At 42.5% G+C, this 24,522-nt stretch overlaps 1 protein-coding gene across 9 annotated transcripts in view; it reads left to right on the top strand.

The window, feature by feature from the left end:
- fmnl1a (formin-like 1a) overlaps positions 1 to 24,522 on the top strand; it is a 265,065-nt gene that overhangs the window by 150,927 nt on the left and 89,616 nt on the right. For 6 of the 9 annotated variants that reach the window (XR_011955182.1, XM_072561821.1, XM_072561820.1 and 3 more), the window contains exons 5-7: positions 2,970 to 3,053; positions 17,563 to 17,616; positions 18,115 to 18,258. Coding sequence is in view for 7 of the 9 variants with exons in the window: in XM_072561821.1 (XP_072417922.1) it covers positions 2,970 to 3,053; positions 17,563 to 17,616; positions 18,115 to 18,258 (282 nt within the window). In the remaining 2 variants the exon portion in view is untranslated. The remainder of the gene's footprint in view (positions 1 to 2,969; positions 3,054 to 17,562; positions 17,617 to 18,114; positions 18,259 to 24,522) is intronic. The other 3 variants (XR_011955183.1, XM_072561823.1, XM_072561822.1) reach the window with 1 other exon arrangement.

Below are 24,522 nucleotides of genomic sequence, written 5' to 3'. Positions count from 1 at the left end.
GTTACTAGTTGAAAAAAATGCAAAAAATAGTCACAGTGATTTTGGTGGTTGGGAGGTGACTCAGTTGTGTGTTGGCATGTTGGAGAATAGAAAGAAAAGGCAAAAAAAAACCCAGAGGGAATGCAAAACAAGTCAGTATTAATTCCCTTCCTTCTTCAAATGAGTTTACAGCGCAACTATACTGTCCTCCTGACCATGGTTGTTATATACCTGGGGTCATTGGTGGCAGCAGGTTGCAACTGAATGTGACCAGCAGTCTGCTCATTTTTTTTCATGGACTTCAACCTGGACCTCTCAGTCCAAGGGTAGGGACACTACCATTGTGCCACAAAGTTAAAAATCACGCAACACCAGGTTATAGTCTAACAGGTTTAATTGGAAGTACTAGTTTTCGGAGCACTGCTCCTTCAATTACCTGATGAAGGAGCGGTGCTCCGAAAGCTAGTGTGCTTTCAATTAAACCTGTTGGACTATAACCTGGTGTTGTGTGATTTTTAACTTTGTACACCCCAGTCCAACACTGGCATCTCCAAACTGTGCCACAAGAGGGCCCAGCATTGATGCTTATTTTTGTCCTATATTTTCCACCACATCACCCATGGTGATATATATTTTTTCAGTCTACTTGCATCCACTGATATTAAGAATGGCTATCAGTTTGGAATTGGCAGTGTTAGTGCTTGTACAGCTATATCTCATGGGCAGTCTGGGCATCTGCAAAGATGCTGTCACTGCCAGCAACACTGTGAGGTGACGGTTCTTAATATACACATGAGGACTAATAGAGGGGAAAACCCTAAGGCAAGTGAAAAAGGCAAATTATGAAAGGGTGGGGTATGAGAATAGAAGCAAAAAAAGAAAGATTTGCATGTAGACAGCAATTTTCATGACTATCAGCTATCTCAGAGCACTTTACACCCAATTAACTGCTCAAAGTAAAGTCTCTGTTGTAACGTATGAAACATTTGCAGACTAGGTGTGCACAGCAAGCTCCCACAAAGACAGAGCTGTTAATGACCAGATCATCTGTTTTGCAGTGTGGGCTGAGGAGAAATAATGCAGGGGCTAACCATTATGCTCTTCTTTGAAATAGTGCAATGGGAGTCTTTTACATCGAGCAAGCAGGCACACAGACCTGAGTTTGCTTTCTTATCCAAATAGAAAACTGTAGCTGCAGCGATGGACCACTCTCTCAGTACATTCCTGGGGTGTCAGCCTTTATTTATCTGAAATGAGATTTGAATCAGGACCCTCAGAGGGATAGCTCATTCGAAGGTTGATATTATAGGGCTTAGTGTCTCAGTGGTTAGCAATGCTACCTCACAGCGTGCAATTTCAGCCTTGGACGACTGTCTGTGTGTAGTTAGCATTTTTGCCCCATGTCAGTCCTATGGGTGCTGCTCGTCCAAAGATGTGCAGGTTAGGTGGATTAGCCATGGGAAGTACAACAAAACAGAGATAGGGTACAGGTCTGAGTAGGATGCTGAGGGGCGGTGTGGACCCGATGGGCTGAATGGCTTGCTTCTCAACTGTAGGGATTCTATGATCCCATAAAAGAGAATCTTAAGTTGGAAGTGATTCATATAATGACAAAGTAGAACAAATATTACAAAAGAAGCTTTCTTCCTAAAGTTTAACAGGTAGCTGTTAAAGGTGCCTTGACCCTGCTTGAAGATTATCAGGTGTTTTTTCCCAGTAACCTGGTCAATCAACCATCACCAACAAGAACATGCCACTGATTTCATTAGCTGTTTGTGGGATATTTGTGTGCAAATAGGTTTGTATGTTTGTTTCAAAAACAATGGTGAGTGTTTGGGGAAGTGTGTTGTGATGTGCTGCTAAATTACAGTGTAAATAGTCTTTATTATGTAATTTGGCATCCTCTCTAGTAAAGGTTGAGTTGGTGGTTGCACTTGTGAAAGAACGAAGTGGCTTACAAACCAAGTGAAATACAAAGGCCTTGAGCATAGGTCCAGAGCTTCAAAATTTATGTCTACAATTATACCAGCAGTCCCCTTATTATACTCTCCTCCCTACTATCAATACCCATTTCCAACTTTTGGAGATGCCGGTGTTGGACTAGGGTGTACAAAGTTAAAAATCACACAACACCAGGTTGTAGTCCAACAGGTTTAATTGGAAGCACACATTGCACTTTGCTCAAAAACTGCATACATTCATGTAGAACTCTGAGCTCAAAAACTGCATGAATTTATGTAAAACTCTGTTATCTCACTTTTTAGATTAGAATCAATCTAAACATCAGGTCATAGACAGAGAACACAGGGGGCTAACACCTTCAACATATTGTCTAGCTATCACCATTGTTAACAGCTAACCCGAGAATGCAACTTTTAAAAAAAGGTTTATGATTTACACATGAAAGAAGTGAAACTATCATTTTATTCTAACAGATGAAAGGCTTAACAGACAATCAGTTTTTCAATGTCTCATTTCAGTTACATCACACTGCAAATTTTTGCTATAAATTCTGTGTTACAATCGAGCCCTCCACAATCACCTGATGAAGGAGCATCGCTCCGAAAGCTAGTGTGCTTCCAATTAAACCTGTTGGACTATAACGTGGTGTTGTGTGATTTTTAACTTTGTACACTTCCAACTTGTTCACTCCCTGCACCTTCTTAAAAAAATTTTGATATATATTGCTGTTACAATTAACATGAGTTGTTGCTGCTACCTATCAGATTATATTAGATTTGTGAAGTGTAATCTGAACTATTCCTGAGAGTCAGATGGGTGCAACTGCCTGTACTAACTGGACTACACTATCGAATAGTTCCAAATTGTTGAACGTTTTGCGATTCAAATCCTAGGAATGCACAAAGAGCATTGAGGTCCTTCTGGCTCAATCCAATATCATTTTTGATAACTTCTGGTTAAGTGCCCATCCCAATGCTCTTCTATGAACTCAAATCTGATGAACTGCTGATTTTTGTTTTTGCTCATAGTTGGGTGCAGGAGTTTTTGAATGAGGAGAACAAGGGATTGGACGTGTTGGTGGAGTACTTGTCCTTCGCACAGTGCGCTGTCACGTAAGTACACTGGGATCTTTACTGAGGCTTTCAATCCACTGTATTAAACTGTATTTGAAAATTAATTGCGTTTTGTTTTTGAAAATCATTTGTTCTGTGGTATAAAGTCAACCTCAATTCTTCCCCTTAGGTTGAAGGCAGGTAGAAGACAAAGGGTGGTAGTGGAGGGTTGTTTTTCAGACAGGAGGCCTGTGACCAATGGAGTGCCACAAGGATCGGTGCTGGGTCCACTACTTTTTGTCATTTACATAAATGATTTGGATGCGAGCATAAGAGGTACAGTTCGTAAGTTTGCAGATGACACCAAAATTGGAGGTGTAGTGGACAGCGAAGAAGGTTACCTCAGATTACAACAAGATCTGGACCAGATGGGCCAATGGGCTGAGAAGTGGCAGATGCAGTTTAATTTGGATAAATGCGAGGTGCTGCATTTTGGGAAAGCAAATCTTAGCAGGACTTATACACTTAATGATAAGGTCCGAGGGAGTGTTGCTGAACAAAGAGACCTTGGAGTGCAGGTTCATAGCTCCTTGAAAGTAGAGTCGCGGGTAGATAGGATAGTGAAGTTGGTGTTTGGAATGCTTTCATTTATTGGTCAGAATATAGAGTACAGGAGTGGGGAGGTCATGTTGCGGCTGTACAGGACATTGGTTAGGCCACTGTTGGAATATTGCATGCAGTTCTGGCCTCCTTCCTATCGGAAGGATGTTGTAAAACTTGAAGCGGTTCAGAAAAGATTTACAAGGATGTTGCCAGGGTTTGAGGATTTGAGCTGTGACTCTATGACTGAGTCACTTTTCACTGTCACTGTGATGATGGTTTGAATCGGGAGACCTGATCCAAAACATGGGAAGCTAGCATGGAGAAGGAACTTTTGAATTGTTTGCCTCAAGTGGAGAGGTGTATTACAAGGGAAGGTTACTTAAACAAATTGAAAGATCAATTTGAAAAGTATTCAAACAGATGCATAACTAAAGAATAACTGGATAAGGAATTGATCTCTGAAAACAGGGATAGGATTTCCAAAGGGCTAATGAAGCGGAGAGATTGGAATGATGCTCACCATCAAATAATAGGCCCTCTAAGGCGAGTGTTAAGGCATCTGCATGTTTTCAAAAGCAATTTTCAATTTTCTTTTAAACTATTTTACGCACGTCAGTGCAAGTACATTTCTTTGCAAAATCGTGTAGATGGTGGAGATCTGTAGGTTGGAAGTTGAACATTGAACCCCCTCCCATTTGTCTCTCAGCCCAATTGGGCTCCCCACCCACCTCACCCCGCCATTCCTGATGAAGGGCTAATGCTCGAAACATTGACTCTCCTGTTCCTGAGATGCTGCCTGACTGGCTGTGCTTTTCCAGCACCACATTCTTCGACTCTGATCTCCAGCACCTGCAGTCCTCACTTTCTCCAACTGACACCAGAGTGCTGTTGGTCTTTACCTTGTCACCTCCTGCCTCGTTCCACTTCTGTGGCCTTCCTAGGAACTGCCAGCTGTAACCTGCCGGACAGTTGCATCTCCTGGGCTTGCATACTAGTTAATTCAGCTGTTAATGTTGAGTGATGCAGATCAGAGAATGATATCGGTATCCAGGTTGTGGGTTTCCTGTCCTGTCTAATCCAGTATGGAAACTGGGTTTGCTGAACCACAAAGCTGCTTCCGGTTCCCAAATGTGGTTTTTCCGTTATAAATAGGTGCCTTTCTTAGTTAAATTATAATTGTATAGCTTCTGGTTTTCGGTCATGATGCACAGTCATAATGATTGAATGAGGAAATTTTATTCTCTGTCTTATTCATTCATTCACAGAATGTGGGCATCACTGGCTATGCCAGCATTTAGTTGCCCTTGAAAAAATGGTAGTGAGCTGCCTCGTGAATTGCTGCAGGGGGTTTGCTGTGGCTAGACCCCCAATGTGTCAGGGAGGGCGTTCCACGATTTTGACCCAGTGACACTGAAAGAGTGGTGACATATTTCCAAGTCAGGATGGTGAATGACTTTTAGGGGAAATTGCAGGGCATGGTGCTGCCATGGATCTGCCCATATCCTTTTGGATGGCACTGGTTGCAGGTATGGAAGGTGTTGTCAAAGGAGCCTTGGTCAATCTCAGCAAGTTGTAGATGGTACTCACTGCTGCTACTGACTGTTGGTAATGGACGGAGTGGATGTTTGTGAATGTGGTGTTAATCAAGTGGGCAACTTTGTCCTGGATAGTGTCAAATGTCAAGTTGCCACCTAAATGATAAAATTAGAGTCACAGGAAGTGTAGGAAGTCACAGACTTGACCCAATATCACACACCGAGGATGCTGCCTGATGTGCTGTGCTTCTCCAGCGTCACGCTTTTTGACTCCGATCGCCAGCATCTGCAGTCCTCACCTTCTCCCAATATCACGCTGCCTGGTGAAAGTGAGTGATGTACTTCTAAAACTGAAATTGTAGCATGAAGATCTTGTGCCAATGAATGTTTGTGTTGATTGTCTGGGATAAATTGGTTGTCTCAGTTCAAAGTTTCAGTCAGTAACACGGAGTTTTGTTTGCGTTGAATGCTCAGTTTTGCTGAAGTAGTAACACTTTCATCCCTAGGCTACAGGCCTGTAGGTGCAGATCCTACTTTTGAAATCAAGGCTGACATTCATGAGCTGTTGTTCTCAGAGTAGATGTGACACTGATCTCCCATCTGTCTGTTCAAATGGACATTTAAAGTGATGATGGAATGTCTAGGGGTTGTACTCTAGCAATGAAATCAAGAGGCCTCTATTTGAATCAGAGTTGTGACCTGAACATTGAAATAGGGCTCAGTGGTTAGCACTGCTGCCTCACAGCGCCAGGGACCCAGGTTCGATTCCAGCCTTGGGTGACTGTCTGTGTGGAGTTTGCACATTCTCCCCGTGTCTGTGTGAGTTTCCTCCGGATGCTCCAATTTCCTCCCACAGTCCAAAGATGTGCAGGTCAGGTGAATTGGCCATGCTAAATTGAGCATAGTATTAGGTGCTTTAGTCAGAGGGAAATGGGTCTGGGTGGGTTTCTCTTTGGATGGTAGGTGTGGATTTGTTGGGCTGAGGGCCTATTTCCACACTGTAGGGAATCTAGTCATAATCAGAGAGTCATACAGCATGGGAAATAGACCCTTCGATTCAAACAGTCCAATCCAACCATAATTCCAAACTAAACTAGTCCCACTTACCTGTGCTTGGCCCATATCCCTCCAAACATTTTGTATTCATGATCTTATCTCAATGGCTTTTAACCACTGTAAATGTACCCACACCCACAACTTCCTCTGGAAGGTCATTCCACACATGAACCACTCACTGTGTAAAAAAATTGCCCTCATGTCTTTTATCAATCTTTCTCCTTTCACCTTAAAAATATACCCTCTAGTCTTGAAACCCCCCACCCGAGGGAAAAGACACCTGCCATTCCCCTTATCTATATCCCTTGTGATTTTATAAACCTATATAAATTCACCCCGCAACCTCCCTACACTTCAATGAAAAAAGCCCCAGCCTATCCAACCTCTCCTTATAACTCATTGGTTTTCCTTAGAAGTGATATCACCAAAACCATACATCAGGCAGTTCTCAGGAAATGTTCTGGTTACACTGTTAACCCTCCTCCTCTATCACTTGCCTGATGATCCGCTGTTCCACTACTTGTTTGTAATTCAGTCCTGATATACCAATGTGGTAGGGTGGGGAGGTGAGATAATGGTTCATCACCCTGATAACCAATTTGATCCATAGTTCCACCAGAGTATGTACAATTCAGGTGGAGGCTACCTGTCAGGTTTACAGCAGGGTTGCCAAGTATTATCTTATATGGTAATGAACTGTAGCACTCTTCGCTTGGTATCACAGGTCTTCCAATATTTCTAAAAAGGAAATTTTGGGAAGATTATAACCAATAACTCCAGTATCTTTGCAACTACCTCTTTTACTAGCCTGAGATACAGGCTGTCAGGTCCAAGAGTCTTTGTCTGTCATTCGTCCCAGTAATTTTCCAAATAGCTTTTCAGAAATGATCATGATTGTGTTAACTTTCTCCCTCCCTTTGCTGCTTGATATTCAACTAATCTTCAGATGCTTTCTTTTCTTCTCCTGTAAAGACAGAGTCAATGGTGCATTACAGAGCTGTAAAGTCTCTCAAATGCTTCCTCACAGCACCAGGGACCTGGGTTCAATTCCCTCCTCATGCAACTGTATGGAGTTTGCACCATCTCCCAGTAATAGCCAAGCTAACTTGTCCATAATGTCTAGGGATGTGTAGGTTAAGTTGATTAGCCATAGGGAATGCAGAGTTGTGGGCATAGGGTGCAATGCTCTTCGTAGGGTCAGCCCGATGGGCTGAATGGTCTATTGTGATTCTATGATATATACTAAGCTGAGAGTTTCACAAGTTTTTTTAATTATAGCTTCAATTTTGCGCTTCCAGTAAACTGTGGTTGTGAATGATTGACTGTCAAGGCGAAACAAGCTGACTGCACCATAAGCTGATGTTCATCGGACTGCAGGCTAAGTTATTTGATTAACTGGCATCCAGTTGCAGTATAGCTTTGACCTTCAACTAAACATTAGCCATGGTGGCCATGAGAAATTGCAGTAAGCGTCTGAATCTTAAAGTGATAGACACCTAAAAGTAAGTGGCTTCATATGAGGATAAATATTGTTTTGGCCATTATACTCTTGAAAATGGCTGTGAAATATTTCTCAATCTTACCAGAGAAAAATGGATCAGGGTTGCTTCATTTTGTCAGTTACAAGGATGTCTGTACACGCTGGTATAGCAGTGCCCTTCAAGTCCAAGAGCTGTTTCTGTTCCGTGTTACCCACAGATCACCTTGGGATACATGAGACAGGACAGGACAGCATTCGAGCTCAGGGTGGCAAATGTTGGCTGAGACTTTCCTCAGCTGCTGGGCTGAGACAAGGAGGTGAAATGGACAATTCCACAGAGGTGGATGTGAGCAGTCTTTCACAGTCAGGATGTAGACAAGTTAATTTCCAGATCAGACATTACCCCAGGCTGTAAATATTCTGTTTCAGCCTGGCACAATAGCTAGGGATAAGATAGGCATTGCTGCCAAGGGATTGGAGTTCATTGCGGTGGCCAAAGCCAGGCTTTGGCCTTCTGCTGTATTGATTTGTGGAAAATTGGCACTCACCCAATGCTCAATGCTGGTCAACTGACTGAGAATCCTGAGGCTGTGAAGAGCTTGAGAAGGTGGTGGAGCTGCGTTATACTACATTGATTATTGCAGGCAAGCCTTATTAGTGAAAATACTAAACAAGAAAGAAAATCTTCCAAGATCGGTGAACTTTTAAGGTTCAAGGATGATAGTCATAGTTAACAATTGTTCCTGTAACTATGCTTGTATCAGAATCTCTCTTTGAGAAGGAAGATCTGATCCCATTTGAACTGGTTACTTCTCATTTCCCTCTCGTACATGACTGCATTTCTATCACATGTTATTCCTTGTTATGCAACTTGTAAAGCCTAAGAGATCAGGCAATGATTAGATTCCCTACAGTATAGGAACAGGCCATTTGGCCCAACAAGTCCACACCGACCATCCGAAGAGTCACCCACCCAGACCCATTCCCCTACCCTCTAAACTAATGCACCTAACACTACGGGAAATTTAGCATGGCCAATTCACCCGCCCAGTACATCTTTGGATTTTGGAAGGAAACTGGAGCACCCGAAGGATGTTTATGGGAGAATGTGTAAACTCCACACTGACAGTCACCCGAGGCTGGGATTGAACCTGGATCCCTGGTGCTGCGAGGCAACAGTGCTAACCACTGAGCCACCATGATGCCCCACTGATGATCTTTTCTAACATGATCACTTTCCAAAGAAGAGCTAGTGCTGAACAATTTAGATTGTTGAACAGAAAAGTAGACAGGTGTATTGTGGTTCAACTATTGGGGGTTGACCCTATACCTGGACCAGTATTACGTGTCTTCAATTCTCATTCACCAGTCAGCTCTCAAGGACATAGCAATTCTGAAATTAAGAATACATATGAACACATGAGACTGCTTCACCATTCAATAAGATCATGGTTGATTTGATTATCCACATTTCCACTTACCCATGACAATCTTTCATCCCTTTGCTTTGCATAAATCTGCCCCCGCTATCTTAAAACATTCAAAGATTCTATTGTGTTTGAGATAGAGTTTTCCAAAGATTCATAATCCTCTGTTAGGAAAAACATTCTCATTATTTTTGTCTTAATTTAATTTTAAACAGTGACCCATCAATCTAGATTCTCCCACAATCAGAAGCATCCTTTCTAAATGCACCCTGTCAAGACTCTTCAGGATGTTATATCTTTCAATAGGTGACTTATTACACTTGCATATTCCAAGGATACAAGCCTAAACTGTTCACCCTTTCTTCCCAAGGCAACACACCTATTGTAATCCTTTGTCCAGCAAATCTTCCAATAAGTTGTTTCCAGCACATTTAGATTCTTCCTTAAATAAGGAGACCAAGACACCATGCTCCCGATGGCACCTCATCCTAAGATCCTGTAGAATAGAAGCTTCACCTCTCTACTTGTGTATTCAGTTCCCCTCGCAAGAAACAATGAATTCTGTTATCTTTCCTAATTACTCACTGTGCCTGCACAGTAACCTTCTGCAATTCATGCACAAACACATCCAGATCCCTCTGCATACCAGCACTCTGCAGTCTCTCATGATTGACATCAAATGCTTCCTTTCTTCCTGACAAAATGAGCAATTTCATGTTTTTCCCATTCTGTTCTCAAATTGGCAGATATTTGCCCCTCAATTGACCTCTCCATATCAATTTAATAGCTTACTTATGCCCTGTACATAACCTGCTTTCATAACTAATTTTGAGTACAAGCGAATTTAGCAACGATACCTTCAGTCCATCAATTCAAATGCTTTATATAAATTGTAAACCATTGAATCCCCAGCACTAATCCCTGTGGCACACTACTTATTACACCTTACCAACCAGAGGCAGAGACCGGGTTAGGGCTGCACAGTGACTCAGTGGTTAGCCCTGCTGCCTCACAGTGCCAGAGACCTGGGTTTGGTTTCAATCTCGGGTGACTAGTCATACGGTCAGAGTATTGAGTACAGGAGTGGAGAGGTCATGTAGTGGCTGTACAGGACATTGGTGAGGTCACTGTTGGAATATTGCATGCAATTCTGGTCTCCTTCCTATTGGAAAGATGTGAAACTTGAAAGGGTTCAGAAAAGATATGCAAGAATGTCACCAGGGTTGGAGGATTTGAGCTATAGGGAGAGGTGGGGTAGGCTGGGGCTGTTTTCCCTGGAGCATCGGAGGCTGAGGGCTGACCTTATAGAGGTTTACAAAATCATGAGGGGCATGGATAGGATAAATAGACCAAGTCTTTTCCCAGGTGTGAGGGAGTCCAGAACAAGAGGGCATAGGTTTAGGGTGAGAGGGGAAAGATATAAAAGAGACCTAAGGGACAACATTTTCACGCAGAGGGTGGTACGTGTACGGAATGAGCTGCCAGAGGAAGTGGTGGGGGCGAGTACAATTGCAACATTTAAAAGGCATTTGGATGGGTATATGAGTAGGAAGGGTTTGGAGGGATACGGGCCAGGTGCTGGCAGGTGGGACTAGTTTGGGTTGGGATATCTGGTCGGCATGGACGGGTTGGACCGAAGGGTCTGTTTTCATGCTGTACATCTCTATGACTCAGTCTGTGGACTGTCTGTGTAGAGTTTGCATATTCTCCCCATGTCTGCGCGGGTTTCCTCCGGGTGCTCCGGTTTCCTCCCACAGTCCAAAGGATGTGCAGGTTAGGTGAATTGGCCATGCTAAATTGCCCATAATGTCAGGTGCATTAGGCAGGGGTAAATGTAGGGAAATGGGTCTGGGTGGATTACTCTTCGGAGGGTCGATGTGGACTTGTTGGGCCGAAGGGCCTATTTCCACACTGGAGCGAATCTAATCTAATCTAATCTATTCTAATGCCTACTCTGTTACCTGTTAGCTTGGCAATCGTCTCTCCATATTAGTATGTCACCACATACATCACGAGCTTTTATTTTCTGAAGTTATCTTTGATATGACACCCTATCAAATGGCTTCTGGAAATCTAAGGCTTGTCAGAATTTTAATTGAATTGGATGGTTTAATAGCATAGAAAACTTAGAGCTCTGCTCAATCTTCCTTCTTCTCTGATGTGGTGAAACAACCTAGAAAACTTCCCAAAATAGCTATAGTCTACTTATTTCCTTTCCTGTTTCACCCTTGGGAAGTTGCAGTAAAACATTTCTATAACTTGAATTTCTCTAATGAGGTACATAAAACTGTACTCTGTATTCAAGTTGTGGCCTAACGAGTGTTCTTGCAGGTTCATCATCATGTGTACTCTACACATGATATATATTTCTATTATTAGCCAGAATCTTAGATTCATTTTTAGTGGATTTTCGATTTGCAATCCTGCTTATAACTTAGCCTACATTTCTCTGTTATTCTATAGCACGGATGTATTTATATATCATACTTATCTCCTAGTCTCTTACTTTTATAGATAAAGAAGAGGTTAATGAGGCTGGACAATGAGTGTTCTATCCTTTGCTTACCCATCCAGTATCATAGAGGCTACCCAGCTGAGATCAATAACTCAGATAGACTGGAACTAACCTTGAGCTATGTTACCAATATTACCACAGTTAATGGTACACTTGAGCACTGAGTTTGCATGTTACATTAACACACTCCAGTGCTTTTAAGGTGCACTATTTTCTAGGTTTTGTGGACATTGGTCCAAATTTTTGCTGAGCTCTTTAAAAAATGCTAAGTAGATACTAAGTTTGGCATTCACATCCTCATTCATATTTCTAGCAAATTTTCACCCTTTCAGGATATGAGTGTAGGTAGTCAATTGGTCCACCCTTGCTAAGACGTTTAAATCCCAGCCCTGCAATTGCAGTGTAGTTGGAGCCCTTTTATCAATACACATGGTTCCCAGCTTCTCTGAGGATGTGTGCTCTACACTTGAATCTCAAATGCAGAGCAGAAAGAGAAAATCACCCACTCCTGAAATTCTTTAATTGAACATGCTTTGAAATGCACAAGTAAGAATTTTAATAAGACCCAAAGAACTGCGGATGCTGGAAATCAGAAACAAAAACAGAAATTGCTGGAAAAACACAGCAGGTCTGGCAGCATCTGGCATAGAAAGCAGAGTTAACATTTTGGGTCCAGTGACCTGTCTTCAAAACACATTTTCTCCACAGATGCTGCCAGATCTGCTGTGATATTATTTTTTCCAACAATTTCTGGTTTTGTTTAAGAGTTTTAATATTTAGGAGCTGTATTTGTAAGTTAGAAGTGTTCTTGCTGCAGTGACTGGTTAAAACATTTCTGCCTACAAGTCTGCACTGACCATTATGTTGATCAGCATTATTCAAGTGTTGAGATGGCTTAGATGACATTTTCCATTTCAAAAATGTGATTGTATATTCAGAACTGAAGAAAACACTGCTTGGGATATGTGGCATGATCAATCTGAAGTAATTTATATGTTCTTTCAAATTAAAAATAAAACCTTTCCACAGCTTTCACTTAAGAGAAAAAGAATCAGCCATCTGTTCTTGGAATACTTTGATTGACAGGATATCTGTGTGTGGCTTCGAGAAAAAAGCCACCTGAGCATTCAGTTTAAATGTAGACATCTCATAGCATTTGTTATTGCACCTTAACCTTTTATGAATTCTTGACTAAGTTTAAAATGCTCCAGAGCCACTTATCTGAGCAGGAGTCTGTGCTCCTATTTTAACTGACAATTTTCAGACGTCATTGAAAAATAATATACTTTTAATGAATAAATGTTTGTTTTTATAAACTATTGACCAGTTTGGTGGGTTTAATATTTTTCTGAAGAGCTTTTATGAATGGGAGTATTTTATCACGATGCAGTGTGTTTGAATGGCAGCTTGATTTGATTGTTCAAAAACAGTCTGAAGTCTGACCATGTGATTGGCAATGAAAATATGTGAGGAACACAAAGCGGGCATGGGGACCTTGAGTGGAAAGGAGAATATGAATGGGCGTGGAGGGAATATGGTTACATGACGGGGGTATGAGTGATATGAGGAGTCATGGAAAGGGCATAGTAGTGTGACAGGGCATGAGTGATATAAGGGAGTATGTGGGATTTGATGGGGAACAGAGGACATGCATTATGACTGCAGGGAATGAGGGATTGAGGCCTGACTTACATAAAAACAACAGGGCTGAAATCCCAATGAATAGAGGCAGTTGTTCTAGCCTACTGGCCCCCTCATCTGCCTACCTGACTGCCTAGAATTAAAACGTGGTGAAATGTAAATAATGTGTCTGCCAAGTCACCAAGTTTGCTGAATTGACCATTTATCAATCTTCATAAAAGTCTCACCTTATCTCTCCCTTCCAACACTCTTCTCTTCCATTCTTGCTCAGGCGAGGATGTAGCTGCACTCGTATCTCATTCTGTTCTTCATGAACAAGGCTAACAATGAGAAGGTGTCAATCTGTTTCCGTCCTTGCCCAATCTCTGCATGCATGCACTCTCCTGGATAACAATCAGAAATGGTCCCTCCCCCTTCATGACACTATTCCCCTATGTCTTTCTCAGTCTATCTACAGTGTTTAATCACAACATCTTATTCCAATGTCTCACGACCAACATCAAATTGGATGCAATGTCAATCACTGGGTGCTGTTCTTACCTGTTGTTTGCTGTCCAAAAATTACTTCATCAGTGTTTCAAACTTTGTTGTGGTCAGAGTATCATAACTTCCCATCCATTTGATTACTATTACCTCTGGTGTCCCTCAAGTATCCTCGCACGTTTCTCATCTTTCTTTAAATTTTGAGAAGATTTAGACCACTTCCTTTGGTTCCCACCGCATGTTCTGCTTGCTAGCCACTGACTGTATTACTCTCACTGGCAACCTTCTGAGGCTGAATCAGGTTGTGTGCAACTATGGCGTCATGTTTGACCCTGAGATAATGTTCTGATCATGTAGCTGTGCCATCATTAAGACTGCCTATTTCCAATGGTGTCACATTTCCCTACGCCATCTCTGCCTCAGTTCAGCTATTGCTGAAAAAGCTCTCAGTCATGCCTCTGTTCCCTCTGGACATGACTGATATAGTGCATTCCTAGTTGATCGCCATGTTCTATCCTTTGTACACTTGAGGTCTTCCAAATCTCAGCTGCTCATGTCCTAGCTCATGCCATGAACTATTCACCTCTCACCTCTCACCAGTGCGTTCGATGGCTTTGGTGTCTGTTGGATCAACAAAAGTTTGATTCTGAAATTTTCATCATTGTTTACAAATTTCATCCTCTGCCATTGCTTCCATTCACACAACTCTCTAAAATTTCTGTGCTCAATAATTCTGGCCACTTGAGCATTTGTCATTTTAATCACTGAATCATTGACAGCCATGTGTTCAGTTGTTTAGCTCCCAGCTCTGAAATTCCTTCTCAATGCCTCCAAACCTCATTTTACTCGTTAAAACTTACCCCTGACATAGCTTTGGTAATTCGACCTAATATCTCCTTATGTCTGTCGGTGATTTGCATGTTTGATGTTTCTGTGAAGCACTTTGGGATATATTACTATGTCAAAGGTGCTATATAAATGTAAAAAGTTGTTACTAATACTCTCCTTAAAAGTTTCCTCTTTGACCAAGCTTTTGTTTACTTGCCTTCATGTTGCCTGACAGGGCTTATCATGTTGCTACGAAGTGGTCCAGGACAGTGTAACATTAACATTGGAGAAATGTGCACTGTCAGCAAAGACTTGTGGACCCACTCGATGTACACCAATAGCATTACACCTGCAATCCGCTAACTCAGTGCAGGATAAGAGCCATTCTAACGGTTACCATTACCAATCAGGTTCATTGGTTGCAAATGGGTACGATTCTAGAGTCCATTCACGAATTAATTTGTGCACAAGTCAGAACTCAATGCAGGTTAATGCAAAGCAGTACAGGAAATGCAGAATTGTTGGGTCTTTAAAAATGAAAACCATGTATAGAGTGGCATTCATAAGTACAAGCGTTCCTCAGTTGAGGAAATCAGACACTCCCTATATACTGACCACTAATTAAACTATGAAAATGGTTGCCTCTCAGGAGATGTTCCTCACATGTGGTAGTAGAAAAAAGCTGCACGAAAATGGACCTTAGAATTTCCAAAAAGGAAGAAACAGTGAAACTAGAAAATGACGGATTCTATTGTAGCTTGATTTGATTTGATTTATTATTGTCACATATACCTAGATAGAGTGAAAAGTTTGTTTTGTATAGAGTACAAGCAGATCATAGTGTACAAAGTGCATTCGGGTGATAGAACAGAGCAAGGAATGCATGTTATGGCTGCAAAGAAGGCACACAAAGAGCAAGATCAACATGTAATTTAAAACTCGAGAGCTCTATTCAGAAGTCTATCAGCAGCAGGGAAGAAGCTGTACTTGAATCTGTTGGTCAGTGTGTTTAAGTTTTTGTATTTTCTGCCCAATGGAGGAGTTTGGAAGAGATTATAACCAGGTTGAGAGGGTCTTTGATTATGTTGGCTGCCTTCCTGAGGCAGTGGACAGTATAGATTCAGTCGATGGATGGAAGGTTAGCTTGTATGATGGATTGGGCTGTGTTCCCGACTGTTTCTGATGGTCCTGAGCAGACCATTTCCCATACGAAGCTGTGATGCATCTGGGTAAAGTGCTTTCTATGTTGCATCTATAAAAATTGGTAAGAATTCTTACGGACATGCTGAATTTCATTTGCCTTAACTTACCTTGTACAACTCAAATGGGGTACCAATATGACCAGTGCACACATTTCCAAGTATTCATTTTTTTTTCTGGTTTTCCTAAAAGAAAATCCTTTTATATGTAAAATAAAAACCCTAATTGGACAGGAATTACTGTCTGTGGTATGACTATATGAGTAACTAACACACTTAAATGAGGAAAGTCATATTTGCAGTTGAATTAGCATCTGTTTTTGAATGGCAAGGACAGAAATTTGGATTGCGATTGTTGACAATAATTCTGACACTTGCAAGTGTGAGTGACGTCTAAGAGTGTGCTACATGAGTGGAGGAGCCATTGCAATGTGCTATTAATATCAGAGAGCCACATCTTATTTATTTCAGAGATTCAGAAAGTGCCAAGCAACATGCCAAGCTTGCTGAACACTCAGTGATTGGGAGTTATTAAGCATTGTTATTCTTCAGTACAAACGACTGCGTCATGCACATTGAGCAAACATTAAGATTGTATACTAAATATTTTATCTGCTAGCAAAAAATAATGAGACACTAAATAACCAGAATATCGTAAAGCCACATGAAGTCTTTTACTTCTAACATCCATCAACTACATTGTTACACTCGAACCAGCCAGCCTGACACCTTTGCTAGTTAGCTATAAGAAAACAAATTAAAAATAATGTTGAAATATATTATGCACAGCAACACAAATTGGCAGCAAGCTGAAGGTCACTCATTCAATCTCTGGGCTCTGCTGCCCTTAATAAACCAATTGGACATAATTCTTATGGTCTATGGCTTTTTAATAGCCTTTATTAGGCGTTGCATTGGTATATGGTGCACTGTAACAATCTCCAACTGAGTCATGTGTGATTGGCCTGGGACAACTTTGGTGCATTCAAGCCCAAACTCAGAATCTGTTTGTTGGTCGTATTTTTCTGAAATAGGTTATGTTTTAGCATAAGAAGAAAACAATACATCAGAGATAAAGGAAGGTGATTTCCTAAATCCAGTGATATGTACTGCAGAGAGGTTTACTTTTATAATGGAGGACTATTTCATAGCATCTCACTTCACAGAATTGTGCACTTTTGAAAGCCTGTTGTTATAGGATAGACACGGTACCTATGATTCTAAGTAAGACTATACATGCAGAGTCTACATCAATGGTTAATAGTGACATGATGTGGGGTGAATTGACTCAGATTGAATAATGTTTTGCAATCCACGAACCTCGATTCCTTGGACTACAAGTTAGCCAGTGTTCCTCTTCTTTAACGCCAGCTGATGTAAGTGTTCATATGTGGATATCGGATGAAAGTTGGGATTGAGCACTATTTTATGGGCTGACTTCACCCACCAATTCGTCCCACCCCATTAAACAAGCCAGACCACACAAGCGCTGAAATAGGTAACACTGAGTCGGTTTGCAGGTGAGTTCCTGGCAGGTGGGGATGCAAATGGGAGAAAGAACGTAGAACAGCACAGGATGAGGCCCTTCAGCCTATCACGTCCTTGTTGACCATGATGCCATTTGAAACTAATCTTATCTGCTAGCAGGTGTGCTTGAGTTGACGGTGGTCTGTACAGTTAGTGTCTTGCCTGCTGTCCATAATAAAAGCATTTGTTTAGCCGAGCTCAGTCTATCTACAAAAGCTCAGCTTGGTGAACCGTGTACTGACATTTCAACAACCTACTCCCGTCTTGTTTTTCAGATCATTTAAAGAAACTGCATGGAATTTTGTGAGGAGTTTGAGTTATGTTGAAAGGTACTTTTGACTAACGCTCAGCGGGTGGGCTCTCAAAATACTAACTCTTTCAAAATTCTTTTCTCTATAGACATCTCTGCATTAACACTGCTTTTAAAAAATTAAATTCTGCTTTTAAATCATATAGTTGATAAATGGAGTGCATCTATAACCATTTCTAATTTAGCATAATTGCAAAATAAAGTAAAATTTGTGTTTTGAGAGGAAAATATCTGATGTATTTTAAGCTGGTTACAACTGTGAGCAGAATGTTGCTGTATATATGTAAATGAAGGAAGCTAAATATAAACCTTTTTGCTCACCATTGTAATGGAAATCAAATGCACCATGAATTATTTGAGCTGAAAGAGTTACTATTTGTCCAGTTTATTCTTTAGAGCAGTCTTGGGCATCTCATTCTGGGAGAGCTCGAATGTTAGCCTCAGGACAACAGCGAAGATTTTGTGTTTTCTGGCCTAACCAAAGGCTTGCCTTGTTTTGCTTTTCTTCATTTCTCAGGCACGACATGGAGAACACAGACAATGGAGGAATTGCTTCTGAAAAGAGCAAACCTTTAGACAGATCGGTAGAAGACCTCAGTAGAGGCAACTCTTCACCTACCCATGGATCTTCAAGAGCTAGTAGTCGCCATCTCACTGTCAGGTGAGATGGGGACAGGGATCTTGTACCGAAGTGGCTAAATCATCACCACTGTACCGTTGTTTGGTTTGACTCGAAACATTTAAAGCCAATTTGTAGTGTGACATGATGATTTAAAACAAAAACAAGCTCAATTGCCAACTACTGGAGCTCCTTTGTTAGCAGCAATGTTTTGTAAGTCAAGCTTATTCTATCCTATTCTGAAAGTTTTGGGGTGGTTTTATAAATTCGAGCCCATGAAACTCTGAATCTGGCAGATGTGAAGTTACAATCTGGTCTCCTGTGTCTAGTCCATAACTTTGTAACAGACTGTGAAATGATGGCATGAGTTTGGGAGGACAAGGTGATTGCAATTTGCACCTATACATTTTCGATAACAAACTTGTAGAGTGACTCGCACACCCATCAGAATGCAAAGGTGAATAATTACTACTGTAGTACTGACCTTAAGAACACAGTGGTATCTGCAGAGCCAAAGCTGTCTTTAATCTTTGCTATAATGATAGGTTAAAGCTAATTTTTTTAGGATTGGGCGAGTGTGACATTTTTTTTCCACTTGGGGCCCACGCTGTTCAGCCTCCCGTGCAGTGTCTGAGTGAGGCCATCAGGTTAGTAGCAGCATGGAGCACTTCGGTGCTATCGGTGCACAATGCACAGAAAATTGTTTAAGGCGAACTGAACTCATTCCTAACTGAGCTTCACTGAAATCAAAGTGAGAGCAGGAAAGAGATTGTAGTTATGTTGATTTGGATCGTATTAGAATAGAATGGAATAGAAATAGAAATTTATTGCCACATGTACTTTTGCATCAGTAATATAGTGAAACGTTTTATAAGTCCCCCCTCCAGGGTGCCTACACCAATGACAGAAGTCATACATAATAATAACAAAAAAGTAAAATTAAGACAAAAGAATGATTGAATACTCTGAAGATGCAGCTAGGATGAGACCAGCGTTCCAGAACAAGACCACCACGCTTGGATGAGACTGCCTGCCAGGCTACTGGAACAACTGGAAACCAAGACAGAGAAGACCACCACACCGGGACAAGACTACCACACTGAGAGACCACCACACTGAGAGACCGCCACACTGAGAGACCACCACACTGAGACACTACCACACTGGGACAAGATTGCCACACTGAGAGACCACCACACTGAGAGACCACCAGACTGAGACACTACCACACCGAGACAAGACTGCCACACTGAGAGACTGCCACACTGAGAGACCACCACACTGAGACACTACCACACTGGGACTAGACTGCCACACTGAGAGACCGTCACACTGAGAGATCACCACACTGAGACACCATCACACCGGCTCAAGACCACCACACCAGGACAAGACTGTCACACCGAGAGATCACCACACTGGGACAAGACTGTCACACTGAGAGATCACCACACCGAGAGACCACCACACCGGGACAAGACTGTTGTACTGAGAGACCTCCACACCAAGACATCATTGCCCTGGGACAAGAATGCCACACTGAGACAACCATGCCAAGAGACCACCACCCCGGGACAAGACCATCACATTCAGAGACCACCACACTGGGACACCATCACCCCCAGACACAACCACACTGGGACAAGGCTGCCACACTGAGAGACCACCATACCGAGGCACTATCACACCGGGACAAGACTGTCACATTGACAGACCACCAAACCAGGATCAAATCACCATACTGAGAGACGACCGTGCAGGAACGAGACTGCCACAGTGAGAGACCACCACACCGGGACAAGACCACCACACTGAGAGACTACTACACCAGGAAAAGATCACCACAGTAAGAGGCCACCACACCGGAACAAGACCGCCACAGTGAGACCACCACACCAGGACCAGACTATTATACTGAGAGACCACTACACTGGGACAGAACCGCCACAGCGAGAGACCGCCACACCGGAGCAAGATTGCCACACCGAGACACTATCAAATCAGGACAAGACTGCCACAGTCAGAGACCACCAAACCAGGACAAGACTGCCACAGTGAGAGATCACTAAGCCAAGACAAGACTGCCACACCGAAAGACCACCACATCATGACTAGACCGCCACACTGAGAGACCACCGCATCGAGACACCACTACACCTGGACAAGAATGTCATACTGAGAGACCACCACACTGGGACAGGATCGCCACAGCGAGGGACCACCACACCAGGACAAGACTGACACACTGAGAGAACACCACCCTGTGCTGTGCCACGTCTTCTCCTTCAGGTGCCCAGGCCTAGCCTCAGACCCAAAGCCTAAGCCTAGCCTGTTAGTCTGGACACGGGGCATCAGCCCAGGGCCTGCTCTTTGCTCTCCGCAGACCCCAGGCTGGGGTGGCTGCATCCAGCTCATCCCGGTGTTACTGTTACTGCCAGTGGAGGCCTCCTTCCTGTCCAGCCAGCCTCCACACCCAATTTAAAATTTAATTTGGGTATGGGAAGTTACAGGATTCTGTGGCAACTCACTGCACCAAACCAGTCTGACATGTCAGATATCGCTCGGAAGTCTCTAAAGGGATTGGCCACTTTGAGGACAGGGCTGTAATTTGCCCTTCAATGGATATTCTTCTTCCAAACTTACCAGGGCCAAGATCTGCAGATTAAAGTTGTTTGAAGAATAAAGAGAAGATTCAATGAAGACAGTTTTCACTTTGTGCAAAAATGGGCATCCGTTAATCACTATTGTGCCTCTATTCATTTTTTATTTTTATTGGTATTAACTTCAAAGGGCCGCAACATGGGCCTGATTTTCTATCATCTGATTTACATAGCCACAAAGTCAAACCTACCCTCTCTATTTCCATATTAGAAGACCATCATCACCTGGATCCAGAATTTTGATACAAATGTCCTGATGTCACAACATAACCTCAGCCATTTGTTCCATTTCCCCAGGAGGTTTGCTGAAGCAATGACAAGAGATGGGGACAATTTGCTGAGACAACCAAGACAGTTATACCCTTCAGTTCTGGAAGAGAAAGGAAACCTTAGTTATGGAGTCAATGCTAACATTGTCACAACTTAACACATCACATCTGCTGATAACAATAGGTGCGTTACAAGTCCCAGAGGCTGGGAATGTTCCTCCAAAGAGGATATGGCTGAAGAGGCCATATCAATACTGAAAAGGCGACCATACCTGTAAGAATAATAGGGTGGTTATGGTAGGGGATTTTAACTTTCCAAATATAGACTGGGACTGCCATAGTGTTAAGGGTTTAGATGGAGAGGAATTTGTTAAGTGTGTACAAGACAATTTTCTTATTCAAGATGTCCCTAACAGAGAAGGTGCAAAACTTGACCTACTCTTGGGAAATAAGGCAGGGCAGATGACTGAGGTGTCAGTGTGGGAGCACTTTGGGGCCAGTGACCATAATTCTATTAGTTTTAAAATAGTGATGGAAAAGGATAGACCAGATCTAAAAGTTGAGGTTCCAAAGTGGGCGGCATGGTGGCACAGTGGTTAGCACTGCTGCTTCACAGCGCCAGAGGACCTGGGTTCAATTCCTGCCTCAGGCGACTCCCTGTGTGGAGTTTGCACATTCTCCCCGTGTCTGCGTGGATTTCCTCTGGGTGCTCCGGTTTCCTCCCACATTCCAAAGATGTGCAGGTCAGGTGAATTGGCCATGCTAAATTGCCCGTAGTGTTAGGTAAGGGGTAGATGTAGGGGTGTGGGTGGGTTGCGCTTCGGCGGGACGGGGTGGACTTGTTGGGCCGAAGGGCCTGTTTCCACACTGTAAGTAATCTAATCTAAATTGGAGGAAGGTTAATTTTGACGGTATTAGGCAAGAACTTTCAAAAGCTGATTGGATGCAGATGTTCGCAGGTAAAGGGATGGTTGGAAAATGGGAAGCCTTCAGCAATGAGATAAAGAGAATCCAGAGAAAGTATATTCCTGTCAGGGTGAAAGGAAAAGCTGGTAGGTATAGGGAATGCTGGATGACCAGAGAAATTTACAGTTTGGTTAAGAAAAAGAAGGAAACATATGTCAGGTACAGACAGCAGAGATCAAGTGAATCCTTAGAAGGGTATAAAGGCAATAGAAGTATATATAAGAGGGAAAACAGGAGGGCAAAAAGGGGACATGAGATAGTTAAGGAGAATCCAAAGGGTATTTACAAATACATTAAGGACAAAAGGGTAACTAGGGAGAGAATACGGCCCCTCAAAGATCAGCTGCTGGAGATGGGGGAGATACTAAACAAGTATTTTGCATCAGTGTTTCCTGTGGAAAAGGACATGGAAGATATAGAATGTAGGGAAATAAATGGTGACATCTTGAAAAATGTCCATAATGCAGAGGAGGAAGTGCTGGATGTCTTGAAATGCATAAAACTGGATAAATCTCCAGGACCTGATCAGAAGTACCCTAGAACTCTGTGGGAAGCTAGAGAAGTGATTACTGGGCCCCTTGCTGAGATATTTGTATCATCGATAGTCGCAGGTGAGGTACCAGGAGACTGGAGGTTGGCTAACATGGTGTCACTGTTTAAGAAGGGTGGTAAGGACAAGCCAGGGAACTATAGACCAGTGAGCCCGACGTCGGTGGTAGGCAAGTTGTTGGAGGGAATCCTGAGGGACAGGACGTACATGTATTTGAAAAGGCAAGGACTGATTAGGGATAGTCAACATGGCTTTGTGCATGGGGAAATCATGTCTCACAAACTTGATTGAGTTTTTTGAAGAAGTAACAATGAGGATTGATGAGGGCAGAGCGGTAGATGTGACCTATATAGACTTCAGTAAGGCGTTTGACAAGGTTCCCCATGGGAGACTGATTAGCAAGGTTAGATCTCATGGAATACAGAGAGAACAGGCCATTTGGATACAGAACTGGCTCAAAGGTAGAAGACAGAGGATGGTGGAGGGTTGTTTTTCCGACTGGAGGCCTGTGACCAGTGGAGTGCCTCAAGGATTGGTGCCGGGTCCTCTACTTTTTGTCATTTATGTAAATGATTTGGATATGAACATAGGAGATATAGTTAGTAAGTTTGCAGATGACACCAAAATTGGAGGTGTAAGTGGACAGCGAAGAAGGTTACCTCAGATTACGCAGGATCTGGACCAGATGGGCCAATGGGTTGAGAAGTGGCAGATGGAGTTTAATTTAGACAAATGTGAGATGCTACATTTTGGGAAAGCAAATCTTAGCAGGACTTATACACTTAATGGTAAGGTCTTAGGGAGTGTTGCTGAACAAAGAGACCTTGGAGTGCAGGTTCATAGCTCCTTGAAAGTAGAGTCGCAGGTAGATAGGATAGTGAAGAAGGCAATTGGTATGCTTTCCTTTATTGGTCAGAGTATTGAGTACTGGAGTTGGGAGATCATGTTGCAACTGTATAGAACATTGGTTAGACCACTGTTGGGATATTGCATGCAATTCTGGTCTCCTTCCTATCGGAAAGATGTTGTGACACTTGAGAGGGTTCAGAAAATATATACAAGGATGTTGCCAGGGTTGGAGGATTTAAGCTATAGTGAGAGGTTGAACAGGCTGGGGCTGTTTTCCCTGGAGCGTCAGAGGCTGAGGGGTGACCTTATACAGGTTTATAAAATCATGAGGGCCATGGATAGGATAAATAGACAAAGTCTGTTCACTGGTGTGGGAGAGTCCAGAACTAGAGGGCATAGGTTTAGGATGAGAGGGCAAAGATACAAAAGAGACCTAAGGGGCAACTTTTTCACACAGAGGGTGGTATGTGTTTGGAATGAGCTGCCAGAGGAAGTGGTGGAGGCTGGTACAATTGCAACATTTAAGAGGCATCTAGATGGGTATATGAATAGGAAGGGTTTGGAGGAATATGGGCTGGGTGCTGGCAGGTGGGACTAGATTGGCTTGCAATATCTGGTCGACATGGATGGATTGGACCGAAGGGTCTGTTTTCGTGCTGTACATCTCTATGACTCTATAGCCTCTTGAATTACAGACCCAGATATGTTGTTTTCCTTAGCCCTCCCTTCAGTGCTTTCCAATCATCAATTTATCACTCTGAATCTCTCTGTTTTCAATCATTACTCACTTGATGCAGTGACAGTACAATCCTCCCTGCTTGGCTGCACAATGAGAGGTCCAACATTAAATAATGCAGATAGGCGTATTGTGTGATTGCAAGTTTCTGATGATAATAAATAGGCACTTTTGCCTTGAAATTATCTTCAGCCTGAGTTGTGAATAAAAATAGCTGAATAGCAATTTTTTTGTCAAGTTTGACTTTTGCCACCATGGCCTACTTTGATATTGAGG

The sequence above is a fragment of the Chiloscyllium punctatum genome, chromosome 42 (assembly GCF_047496795.1).
Source record: "Chiloscyllium punctatum isolate Juve2018m chromosome 42, sChiPun1.3, whole genome shotgun sequence".
Classification (NCBI taxonomy): domain Eukaryota; kingdom Metazoa; phylum Chordata; class Chondrichthyes; order Orectolobiformes; family Hemiscylliidae; genus Chiloscyllium; species Chiloscyllium punctatum.
The sequence above is the reverse complement of the archived record's forward strand: the minus strand, read 5'-3'. Positions and strand labels throughout refer to the sequence as shown.